Source organism: Rhodamnia argentea, chromosome 6, assembly GCF_020921035.1.
Source record: "Rhodamnia argentea isolate NSW1041297 chromosome 6, ASM2092103v1, whole genome shotgun sequence".
Classification (NCBI taxonomy): domain Eukaryota; kingdom Viridiplantae; phylum Streptophyta; class Magnoliopsida; order Myrtales; family Myrtaceae; genus Rhodamnia; species Rhodamnia argentea.
Genome location: NC_063155.1, coordinates 4126926 through 4140225, shown reverse-complemented (window position 1 = coordinate 4140225; position 13300 = coordinate 4126926). Strand labels below are relative to the sequence as shown.

At 39.3% G+C, this 13300-nt stretch overlaps 1 protein-coding gene across 1 annotated transcript in view; it reads left to right on the top strand.

Moving 5' to 3' along the window:
- Positions 1-4347, top strand: part of LOC115744853 (ARM REPEAT PROTEIN INTERACTING WITH ABF2-like) — a 31561-nt gene extending 27214 nt beyond the window's left edge. The window contains exons 15-21 of the mRNA XM_048280122.1: positions 655-718; positions 834-913; positions 1109-1173; positions 1253-1370; positions 1438-1556; positions 2901-2959; positions 4148-4347. Of these exons, the coding sequence (XP_048136079.1) occupies positions 655-718; positions 834-913; positions 1109-1173; positions 1253-1370; positions 1438-1556; positions 2901-2959; positions 4148-4347 (705 nt within the window). The remainder of the gene's footprint in view (positions 1-654; positions 719-833; positions 914-1108; positions 1174-1252; positions 1371-1437; positions 1557-2900; positions 2960-4147) is intronic.
- The last annotated feature ends 8953 nt before the right edge of the window (positions 4348-13300 follow it).

The window sequence follows — 13300 nt, the reverse complement described above, 5'->3', positions numbered from 1 at the left end:
CTATTCATGTAGTTAAGCTTGTATTATCATCCATTTATGTAGTTGCCACATTGGTGAACATGAGTTGCCTTTCGTAGAGGTAAAAATTTGGGAACATCTCAGAAGGGAAAGATTGGAGCCCAAGATAAGGGAAAGTGATAAAGGCAGGTTTCTCAACAAACGAAGGATGAGTTTGAGGATGTGCTTTTCGTGGCAGAATGCTGACATTGGCATGATCACAAGCAGATGTGTGTCACATAGGCATGGTTCCATGTCAATAGGTGGTCCTGTAGAAATCTTGCACGTGTATAGTTTAAGGATGTTACAAACAAGAAATCTAAGTTTGAAACTTCTCTTTTACTGGGCTCTAATACCACCTAAAGAGGAGAGAATAGAGTATGTAGATATTTTGTTACAGTAAGATGTGAGATCTCAGAAGTGCATGACGACAATAATAATGCGGACATTAACATTGTTCACAGGTCATTAAAGCCTTATGGAAATTGAGTGCCTTGTTCTTCAAACCATTTTCACGAATATTAAGTTGGACAAATCTAATAAAATTTCTTCTTTGATATTTATGTCCAATTTTTAATTGCTTTCTTTTTATGCTTTAGCGATGCTTCTTTATTTGACCATATGTTCAATGCACTGATGGAAGGAGTCTTATTGCAGGTCTATCTGAGCGAGCAGTATGTGAACAATGCTATGCAATCTGATGTAACCTTTTTGGTTGAATGTGAGTTCGAGTTGTCTGTCCACGTTTGTATGCTCTTGTAAATTCAACCTAATTACTGACTCTCCTGTTCGTTTTTATATTTGGCTGCCTCGTTGTATTTACTTGCTTATTGCAGCCAGACAATTCTATGCACACAGAATTTGCTTGTGTGCTTCTTCAGATACATTCTGTGCAATGCTTGATGGCGCTTATAAGGCGAGTTTATTTGTTCTTTTTAAGTTGGTATATAATCATCAGTTGCGGCAGTCTGGCTTGTTCTTGAGGCAACATGCCTCAGTAACCCAGTTATTCTCATGTTCAAGTAGCCTTATTGAGCTATTTAACTGTAGAGACGAATATATTTGGGTGCATGATGCATTTTGACTTATTTCACTTTATGTTTGCTTACAGGAGAAGGATACAACTACCATAGAGATTCCAAACATAAGATGGGAGACTTTTGAGTTGATGATAAGGTCAATGCAATTGTACTTAACATGCCAATGGGCCTATTTGCTTTATTCTCTAATTCGCTAGATCCTTTTACTGGTGCAGGTTCATGTACTCTGGATCAGTTGAAATTACGCCAGATATTGCACCGGAGCTTCTTAGAGCTGCTGATCAGTATCTCATTGAAGGACTAAAGCGACTCTGCGAGAGTGCCGTTGCGCAGGTTAGCCAGAGAGGTTACCTGTCTATTTCCTTTTGATTACTGAGATAATTGGGAGTGTATATTGCAGGAAATCTCCATGGAAACTATTTCAACTATATATGAACTCTCCGAAGATTTCCATGCGACATCATTGAGGCATTCGTGCGTCTTGTTTATCCTGGAGCATTTCCATGAATTCAGGCATCGGTATGTAATCTCAACAGTTTTTGGACTTCTAAACTTATATAGTTTATTCTGCTAACGAGATAATTAAGAATGATAAATCTTTTGAAGTTGGTGTATTGGAAGAATTATAAAGGTCTCCGCTACTTGGAAATTACGTGACTATTTGGCAACTGGCAAGCTTGGTAACTTGATCAAGGCTAGGCTTTTTGCATACCAGAAGAATGATTTTTGGCTTGGTATCTATACCATTTTCCAGTAATGGCTGGCTAAGGCACTGTACATACATGCAACAAGCTTTTTAATAGTGTTCAGAGATGCTGCAGACTACACAAACACAACATTTCACAAATAAATCCTGTTTCATGTCTGACCAGCACTCAACATTATATCACGATAGAATTCTAAGGCATGGGGTTACATTCTGGTCACATTTGCACGTGAAATTTCTTGGCTCACAAACTCAGGATCGAGTCACTTGGCTTTTACATCACTAATAGTTGGGCAGTTGAGAATCTACAAGTGGTTACTAATAGCCAAAACTCACATCACTAGTGGTTGATCCCTTTGTGCCACTATCACTCTAAAGCCAAAGGGTGCAACATTAAAGCCCCAGAGTTTGGCTAAGCAGGCTAGTGTCACCCTGGTTGCCATTGCAAGGGATTGCTCATTGCAAGTGGCCACAATCCAACCTATTTCACCCAACATTGAGCCGCAAGACATTTCGGGTTTTCATCTAGAATTTTTAAGCCATGCTTATTGTTATCCTCAGAAAAATTTCATCCACGTGGAGATTTGACAGTATTATCTGGAGTTTCTGCATAAGGTGTCTAGTTGTTGCCTGTGTTTGCATTCAAGTACATACATTTGCCATTGTTGCTTGCTGCATTTGTAATTTCACAAAGGATTGCTAGTGAGAAACTTTCATTTGGGTTGACTCTTACGAGCTTTGGCCAATTAATATGAGGAAAGGAATCGAGGTACTTCTCCTGGCCATACAATTTTCTAACTTGCTACTTTTGTGAGGTTCAGCCTTTGTTATGTTTCAAGCGCAATGCTAGAGGTAGTCCATTCAGCAATGAAATCCATCTTCCGCGATTTGGTTGAGTGAGAAAGGACAGCGCTATTTAGTAGTTTAAATTAATTTTTTGTGTATGTCTGTCTTCGTGATACGTCTGCTCTTAACGCTCAACTGCTGCCGATTGTGCACGTCTTCATCATTGTGTGTACTGAGAAAGACATATATTACTTGTCTTACACCACCCTCCTAAAATCGGTTTTGTCGTACAATCTTGAATTTATAACTGCCTCTTAGTATATTATTTTTCAGTTGCATTGCCTGCTAATATAGTTTTTGCAATTCTCCAGGTACTCTCACCTAATGCAAGGAACTGTGTCAGCAATCCGTGATCATTTTTCTGCAAGTGGTAACTAATTTTCCCTACTCGCAAAAGCCGTGAGAGCACAGCGATCTCTTTTGGCTCTGGCTCGTTATGGGGTTTTGAGAAAGTTGGCAGGGCTCCTGATGTAGGAGCAGGCAAATGGTGGACCAGCTATATTTATCTTTGAGCTCTGTTATACTCTATAGCTAAATATTCCATAGATTGAATACAGTCCATACTTAACGTAGCATAGTTATTTTCATCTTGTTTTTCTTTTTGGGTCGAAACCTTGCTTACCTTTTCAAGCACGAAAGATGTGTGTATGCAAGGCTCGTCTTTTTCCTTTGCTAGAATTGCATGTTGCAACCTGGTTTGATGTTGATTAAGATCTAATTTTTGAAATTCTCAATTGACCAATGGCTAAAATCTCATCGTCCTTGATAGGCTTACTACATCTTTTTACCTACAAGAAATTCGGTAGTGATCGTATGATAAATTCTACTGGTGATTATTCAATCAATAGGTCAAGCGTCGTTGCTTCTCGGACATGCTATCAAATGCTTTTTTCTACCAATTCGCTTGCTGGGACGTTAAGTGAGACCCATGCTTTGAGCAAGAACCGTATCAAATTTTCCCTAATCCCAAAATGAGAACAAACCAACATCCATAGGAAGAAATTGTTATGCAGTATCATTTTTAATACAGCCAATGAATACAACTATATTATTATTTATTGAAGGTATTTAAAAGAATTTGATACTTGGATTTTCAGTTATTTTTACTACTCTGGTAAGTTGAAGTTGTTTTTTTCTTTTTTTCCGAAGAAAAGCCATGGGCTATGATTACAAGCATATCGTCTAGAAGTTGTAAACCTAAACTTGAAAACGGCAGTTGCATTTAAGTTGATTGTACATTGGAAAAAAGCCACAAAAAAATCACACGTTATATCTGCTGTGACGTATTTACCTGGGCTGGCATATCTTCTTGTTATTTTGCTGTACTTACAGGAATAACAAAATGAGAAAGGACTTAAATCGAGACAAGCAGAGGCTACTCTTTTGCTTTTAGCATAACATGTGCAGATGATTTACAAAAGAAAAAGACGTACACATGTTTTTGCGGAGGAAGAGAATCAAATAAATCGTTCCTCCGATCGGTGTTCCCTCCTTGAATGGTACAAACCAGTAAGCTTCTTCCTTTGTACTCCTATCTGCAAAAATGTCTACTTCTCAGGGTCCTCACCTATGATGGCCTCGTCAGGGATGTACCTTCCCCAGAACCAATGCGCCTTCTACGCTCTGTTCATCTCTTCGATCGGCACGTTCTTCGTCTCGGGCAAGAAGAAGAATATGAAGATGGTCATTATGACAACGAAGCCGCCGAAGAAGAAGAGGCCGAACTTCAGGGCGCAGAGCATGGAGAGGAACCCCTGAGCGATGATGAAGGTGAAGAACATGTTGACTGAGATGTTGATCGCTTGGCCAGCCGACCGGATCTCCAACGGGCAGATCTCGCTCGGCACAAACCACCCCAGCGGACCCCACGACCACGCGAATGCCACTACATACAAGCAGATCAACGTCAAGAGCAGATCGGCTTCGACTTTGGAGAAGGATCCTTCGCCGATGACTCCGAAGTTTGCACCAATCAGTGCTCCTACCGCAATCTGTAATGTGGACATTCATTAGCAGGTGCTTTCACTAACAGTATCCAACTTTGTTGTGATTGTGATTCACTATGTGATGACATTACTCTCCATCTTCACTAAGCAATGTTACCATGGCCTTTGAAAAACTATCGCAGCGATTCTCCTCTTCGAATTTCAGATGAAGAAGATGCATCTTTTCGAGTTATTCACTATCAATAGCTCTAACGGAATTAAGGGAAATGAATTGGAAGGTCGGTCATCTGCTATAAGTGCAATGTTTTTTTTTTTTGGTAAGGTAAGTATGAGTATAAGTGCAATGTTGTTAATTGGGTATTCCAATTTTCTTAATCAAAATCAATTTGAAAGACCACGATTTGTCATTTAATTTTCGCCTAAATTATGGATAAAACTTAAATCTTGTAGTGTACTTTAGCCCTTATTTATATGAATGTGTTGCGTGTTATCTGATTTTTCATATGAAAAGTCACTCACCCAATTGAAAAGTTGCTAATTAGATTTTGATTTGTTTTTCATATGAAAAGTCACACCCTATAGTTAAGTGACCAATTCCTCACGTGGTGTAGTTTAGCTTCTTAATAAAAAGTTTGTAAAACATGGAGATTTTACTACCTTTTTATGTAGGAACATACGACTGAAAAATATACTAACTGCCTAAAGAAATTGCTAGATTTTATTATTTGCTTAAAAAGTTACTATTGATAGGGACATATTGAGAGTTACTTTGTCACATAAAAGAAATTAAATATAACATGGGAAAGTTACTAGTAAAGTAGACATATATTTTCTTTTGGCAAAAGTTACCGATTGGTAAGAAGTCACAGCTCTCATGTAACCACTTTAAAATTTATTTTTTAGGAGAAGGTAACTATTTAACGAAATGCTTGGGAATGCTCAAGACAAGTTTGTTCAATCACACAAGCATACAAATTAGTGTCTCTGGAAGGAGTTGAATTATTTACAGATACGAAATGTTGTGTTCTTTTCGCTATTCTATATTAAGCGATTCTGTTCAATATTTACTTACTTCAACTTCCATTTTTGTTTATCTAAAAAAAAATACAACCATTGTTTCCAATTGTTTCCCTTTTTAGAGTTCTTGGAGAAATATCAAAATTGCTATATGATATTCTCATTCCAAGACTTTGTTGTATCTTGGAAATTTTTTGCCGGTAATCATTAACAACGTTGCGGGGAACATAATTCTTTAAAAATAGTGTTATCATTCTTTGCTGTCAACATGCCAAATTGATATAAGCCCACCAGCTTACGTGTGGTTTGTCCCTGAATGACACACATACTAGAGGGGTTCCACTCTAATACCATACTGCAACATCCTTCGATTAATACACTCAAGGTATTATCCGCTTTGGCAATTCCCACACCAAGTATTGTTGGAACACATCTCTATAGTATTTTGATGATTACCAAACTATCTCTAGTTTAATGTTTACCATAATGAGTGCAGATGGTGAAATCTGTTATCATCATCAATGATCCTACATGTCAACAAGGATGAGAAACTATGACTTGACTTTTGGGAGAACAAGTACCAGTGAGGGTATATCATGGTAGCTTGAAAGGAGAGATGATATTCTTGGAAGTTCTTGGTACTAGTCAAAATAGAAAGATCATTGTTCCTAACATCATGAAAGATAGTTGGTGTCATCACTGAAGATGGTCAATCTAGTCATGATCAATCTGCACTGGTGATAGTTCTTGATGTATCAGGTTGATGATAGTGAGGCACGCATCATTTTATGACCAGTGATGGCTCGGAATATAGTCGTTGGAGTTTTGGGTCCTGCAGCTACAAAACTGGGTTGAGTATCAGAAAAGCAATTGACAAGTTTCTGAGGCAGCTACAATAGTTACTATATAAGGGAACCCGCCTAACAAGGGAGTAGACTGCAGCAGCAGTCATGATTCCATGCAACAGGACTCCCAATGACTTCAAACGGCTAGTTGTCCTTTGCTGATGATCTCCAACGAATACATTGAGGAGATAAAGCTCTCCAATGGTTATCTTGAGAGAGACCAATATCTGAGGGACAAAGAAGATGCCAAGAAGAAGGGAGAGAGACTTAGGCATTCTGCAAACACTTCCACAAGCTCAAGTTGTTCTGATATATGTGTTTTGCTCTCTATATTTGGTTTGGCACTATAATAGCAATGTATTCAAATGTACAAGCGTGAGTGCAACTGCTTGTGTCCTAATAGTGCGATATATAGTGTAATGAGAACAACACTAGCCAGCTGTAATTTGCATCGCGGATTACTAGTGAAATCCAGCTGATATTAGGCTATTAGCTTTGAAAGTGGATGTAGGTTTAATCTTATGCTGAACCACTACATATTTCTGTGTAATCTTCACTATCTTATCTTTTATATATGCACATCACCACACGTGCTGATTACGTTGACTTACCATCTTGAGTGCAGAGTGTTTAATATTCCGCAAAAGTTCTTTATAGTTTTGATCTATCTATCTCGCTATATTTATATACCAGCTTCACACATACTGACTTGCATCTAACCCCATCTGGTGTGAAGATGATTTGGTATTTTGCGAAAAGTTTTAAAGTATCATCACTCACCATATTCTATCCCCCTTCTAGGTCGTATTGTTTGCCCCAACAAGTATCACAATGGGCTTTTGGCTAGAGTTGTCAATATGGGTTTCATGAACCATTTTGACCCATATTTTGAATAAATGGGTTATATATGGGTTGTCAGCTTTTAGAGGGCCCACTAAAAATGAGACCAAAAAATTGAAGCTAAATCTGATGGGTCGAAAATGGGTTCTATGTATAACCCATTTTCGACCCATCAAAAAGTTAAGACATCGTTGTACTTGGGTTGGGTCACAGGTAGCCGACCATTGCTTGCTACCGCCTCTGTCGATCGCCGCCGCCACCCGTCCGCTTCCTTCGCCGACCGCCGTCGCCGCCGCTGCAGCCCACAGCCGCTTGCCGCCACTGCCACCAACCATTGCCCGCCGACTGCCATTTAAGGATAGACTCAACGTTCAGTGCCACCATTTGATCGCAGTGGCTGATGACTCGTGCGGAAAGGTAATGGCAATGCGTAGTGAAAAGTACAGCAAAAGTAGAGAGTTGAACATGACTCCAATGTTTTGAACGACCAACACAAAATGTTGAGATAAATATAGATCAATCGGTAGGGCTAAAGCAAAGCTTCATGAATTAGAATGAATGCGAAGAAAGTTGAAATCGTTGGTCGAACGTGTATTAACCTACGAGATTGTTTTGCGTGAACGTCAAAGCTGTGTTTATTTGCTACCAAATGCAGGAAGGGGATACAAAGCTTGGTTTTCCTTTTTGGTTGCAGGCTTTGATGGCGATGAAATGTGGGGCGCTTCTGTTCGTGTTAGTCCAACGGCAGTTATATGTAGAGAGAGAGAGAGAGAGAGAGGGGGGGGGGTGTTAAAATGGTAATAGCAGAGGGGGATGCATATACGTCTTCCAAGTACATTGGATACATAGCAATTATACACATCCCCTCGAGAATTGTCGAGATGGATGGATCCCGATTCCTCCAATGATACTTGTCGAAACGTTCAATAACGATGCCACACATTTTCATCACTCGGGTTAGGTTTGCCATCATTTTGTAACATATTTGTTAACCCATGAATGATCAACATCTCGAACGATTTACATATGAAGTTGACTCCAATCATGCGTGTTGCTCAATCGAACATGCGCACCCACACTGGACCTAATATTGGACCATGTTATTATACCGTGTTGTGTCGAAAAGTTATCATTTTTATTGGATTAAAGTATTTTAGTAATATTATATATTTTTTTACTATTTTTTATTGTTTAATTTGCTTATTTTATTTGATGTGAAGTTTTTATCTAGGTAACATATACATGTGAAGAGCTTAAAATATGTTAAATGACTTGTATAGATTTTTTTAGAATATTAGTGTGTCTTAAGAATATGGGTCAAAACGGATTTCATCTCGAGATGGTGTCCATATGGCATTGACATTGACAAATCTTATTTATGTCATACTCAGGTGTTGTTCAACGGCCATGTCCATTAGCGTCGGGGATACTTGATTAGAAAATTTATGAAAGTAAAAAGATTTGATTAGACAAATTGAAAGTCCAAGCACTTGATTATGGAGCTTGAATAGGAGATATTTTGGGTTCGCCAGGTGCTTGCGAGGCCAATGCATTTCGGCTCATTTGCACTACGATCATTTGAAAATTTCCCCTTGAATAGGCAAGTTGTTTGGCTGGTCCAATCCAACTTGGATTAGGAAAGAAATATCCAGCTTAGCCAAAACGAGAATCAAAGGGAAAGAAAGGATCGTGAACTGCCATTCTAACCCTTCTAGAGGGATTCCATTCACAAATGTAAAATTTATGGTTGACTGACATTGCTCATCATCATTTGGCTATTGCATTTATTTTTCTCATGACCGATCATATGTTAGAACTAATTTCGAGATTGGGTGCGCTATAAAAGATCTTGCAGAAGCACATATTCTTCTAAGGGGCCGATTGGGGCGTAGACATAAAGGTCTTCATGACACAATCAATAATTCGATTCATTTTTAATTAGGCCTTGCTCTAACCTCTTTAGGTATTATTACTTCCTTGCGAGCTCAACAAATGTACTATTTACCTACTTATGCGTTCATAGCACATGACTTTACTACTCAAGTTGCGTTATATACTCATCCTCAACACATTAGAGGATTCATTATGAGAGGGGCTTTTGCTTATGAGGCTATATTTTTCATTAGAGATTTCAATCTAGAACAAAATACAAGTCAAATGTCTTTTTAAACGCGGAGTCATATATAGACTACGTGAAATAGAGAAGGTAAAATAAAACTAGACGCGGCATACGCTGATTGGACAACAAATTTTAGATGGTTTTTTATGGTAATATTATAAAGTTCCTTCTTACGTGTGGTGCTTGACTAGTATCTCACGGCCACAACATATATATCTCTAGATGGTTACGACAAATTATAATGTTTTTCGAAATTGGCTCGACTTGAGTACGACACAGCTATAACTATACCAAACAAAAACTCTAGCAATTTTGTAAATCAGCAGAACTTGTAGTTTACCATTGTTTTGGAAAGAGATCCTAAAGTATGCCAATCCGCCACATTCCTCAGTATCATTTTGCATCACTGTCTAAATGGGAAGATTATTAAATGCTCCGCATTTTATGAGGCAACTAAAATCTCAGCTGTTGAATAGGGTTGGCCCTATTCATTGAATTCATGATCACCCGATTCATGAAGTATTGATCATTTAAATGAAAAGCGGTAAAGGGAGAAGGAACAAACATGACGGATCGTGACGCTATGAACAGGCTGCTGGAGACGGGCAAGAAGCGCCAGCTTGACCCAGCTCGTGAGAAGCTCCTCTCTCAGGTGAACCGGTTGATGGAGACGGGCGTTATCAAATCATTGGAGGGCCCGGTGGTCCCGAGGATCGATATCCTCACTCCCTCCTTCTCTTGGGAGCAATCTGATCGGGTCACGGCTAAAGACGCCGACTACTTGTTCGCTCGTCTCGTTACCGAGGGTATCACACTGCGACTTCATATTTTGCATCAATCATGATCTATTGTCTTTCCTTCATATTAGATAATGCTCAATTAGTCTGCTTAGTGCAGTGTTGATCGATAAGTCTAATTTCGGTGGCTGAGTCTATTTTGTGTTTTTGGTAGAGCGATTTGCAGAAGTTATGGCAAAACATGGAGCGATACCTACTTTGGTGAAGCACTTGCAAGCTCCTCCTTTAGGAGAAGGGGACCAGCGTGAGAAGCATCTTGAGCACCAAGTTCAGGAGGGAAGCGCGGCTATCCTGACTGTACTTGCTGAGAATGTGAGTTGGGTTTAATTGGACATAAGGATCGAATAAAAAAAGATAACATGAAGATAAATGGATGCAGAGACGAGAGAAGTGAAAGAGTAGTTTTAGTATTGATCGTTTCTCTATATCCTCTATTTTACAAAGATGAATCTCTTTATATACACTTCAAGATATGTGCTAAAGAAAAGGAAAAGATCAAAAGCATATATTGTTTCTATCTATAATACAATAACTATTCTGAAGATGAGGAAAAGATCGTATAGGATGAAGATCATATCTCAAGATCATATCTTTGACTTATTTAACATCCCCCACAAGTTGACGGCGCGGAACAAACAGTTGGCTTGGATCTCAAAAGTTTAAAGCGTGTGGAAGAGAGACCTTTAGTGTAAATATCAGCGGGCTGATCCATAGATGAAATGAAATGAATGTTGATCTATCCACGGGCTAGGCGTTCATGGATAAAATGATAATCAATTTCCACGTGCTTTGTTCGAACATGAAATACAGGATTCGCAGTGAGGTATAAAGCTGATAAATTATCACACCAAAGAGTTGGTGGATGTTGTGGAAGAGCTCGAAGATCTTTCAATAGATATTCAATCCACATAACTTCTGCAGTTGTGTCAGCTAAGCATTTATATTCAGCTTCCGTACTGGAACGAGCCATAGTTCATTGCTTGCAAGAACACCAAGAAATAAGATTGCAAAGCCAGTCACTATTCGCACTGTCATTGCTGTTGCCTACTCTAGAGGATGATGGCCCATCAAACAACTCGATGTCTCCAATGCGTTTCTACATGGTTACCTAAATGAGGAAGTTTATATGATACAACCTCCAGGGTTCATTGATCCCACATGGCCTCATCATGTATGTCATCTTCATCGTTCCCTTTACAGCCTCAAGCAAGCACCTCGTGCTAACAACTAAGTTCCTATCTCGTTGACCTTGGATTTCGACTGTCAGGCGCAGATTCCTCGTTGTTTACTCTCCACACCACTCACTACAACATCATACTTCTAGTATATGTGGATGACATTATTCTACCAGGCTCTCCTAATGCTCCCTTCGGAAATTTTCCTTGCTGCTCTTCAGACTGAATTTGCAATTAAAGACTTGGGTCCACTTCACTACTTCCTTGGTGTCGAAGCTCAATCAACTTCTGAAGGACTACTTCTACATCAAGCAAAGTACACTCATGAAATCTTGGAGCAATCAAAATGACAAATGCTCGTGGAGTTTCTACGCCATGCACAACTGATGAACCACTCTCTAGCAGACACGAAAATCCTTTACCATATGCTTTACTTTATCCCAGCATAGTCGGTGCCCTTCAATATTTGATCCTTACCATACCTGACTTTGCGTATTATGTTAATACAGCATGTCAATTTCTCCATACCCTACAACTGCTCATTGGCAATTCGTTAAGCGTATACTACGCTATTTAACAGATACTCTTCGCCTTGGTATCCTTTTCACTCGTGGTCCTTCCAAAGCTCTTCATGACTTTTCTGATGTTGGATGGGCTGGTGATAAAGATGATCGGCGCTCATTGCAACAACAATGATAGTGCAATGACAGGGCTAAAAGTTTAGTGTAATTAATTCCAGCTTGTTGGTGGAATCCTTTAGCGACAAGCCAAGCCTTATATCGTTCTAGAGTTCCATTTTCTCGAAGCTTAACTTTGTAAATCCATTTGCATCCAATTGGCTGAGCATGAGGAGGAGTAGGAACCAGTTCCTGAGTGCCATTTTTTATGAGGGTAGTATATTCTGCTTCCATTACTGCACGCCAATTAGGATCACGAGAGGCTCGAGTAAAGATGTAGGCTCCATATAATGATGTGCTGTAGCCATCATTGCAAACGTGTATTGATGGCTGATAGTCCGGCGTGGAATAGTTCCATCCTTGAGGCGAGTAACCATCGAATGAGTAGAAGCAGGAAGACTGGGTGACAACTGTGAATCATTCAAAGCAAGAACACTTGTTGCCGATTGTAAAACAATCGACGCAGGAGCTATTTGAGACGTATCTGGTGGTGATTTTGATGGAGGTGGTTGCACTGAAGCTTCTTGTACTGGAAATAGCATAGGTGGTTGAGGTAGAGGCAAACACGATGTCTGGAGTTGGAGCTGGTGGCATTGGGGAAGACATAGTACTGAAGGGAAATGAGGTTTCATCAAAGATTGCATCTTCAGAAATATAAAATTTGTCGTTCAGTGGGCAATAACACCTATAACCCTTATAACCTGGAGGGTATCCAAGAAAAATGCAAGCTTGAGAGTGTGGGGCCAATTTATGAGGGGCATAAGACCGCAGATACGAAAATACTGCACAACCAAAAACTCTCAAATATGAAATATTAGGCGGTGTCCGAAAAAGTGTATGCCAAGGACTAATGTTGCCAATGACCCTTGACGGAAGTCTATTTATCAGAAAAGTTGTAGTCTCAAAAGCATATTCCTAGAAATTTGGCGGAATTCTAGCTTGATTCATGAGAACCAATCTAGTTTCGACTATGTGACGATGCTTGCATTCCACCGTGCCATTTTGAAATGGGGAATAGGGACATGATATTCATTGATGGATCCCATGTTGAAGTAGGTGAGTTTTAAATGTCGAAGAGAGAAACTCAGGCACGCCATCACATTGAATTGCCTGCACTTTACATTGAAGTTGAGTTTCTACAAATTTATGAAACGCAATAAAGGTGTTTAACAATTGCGCATGAGTACTCAGAGGATAGAACCAAGAGAAACAAGAGAAGTCATCAGTAAAACAAATATAGTATCTATATCCACTGAGAGACGTTATAGGAGAAGGACCCCATATATCAAAGTGAA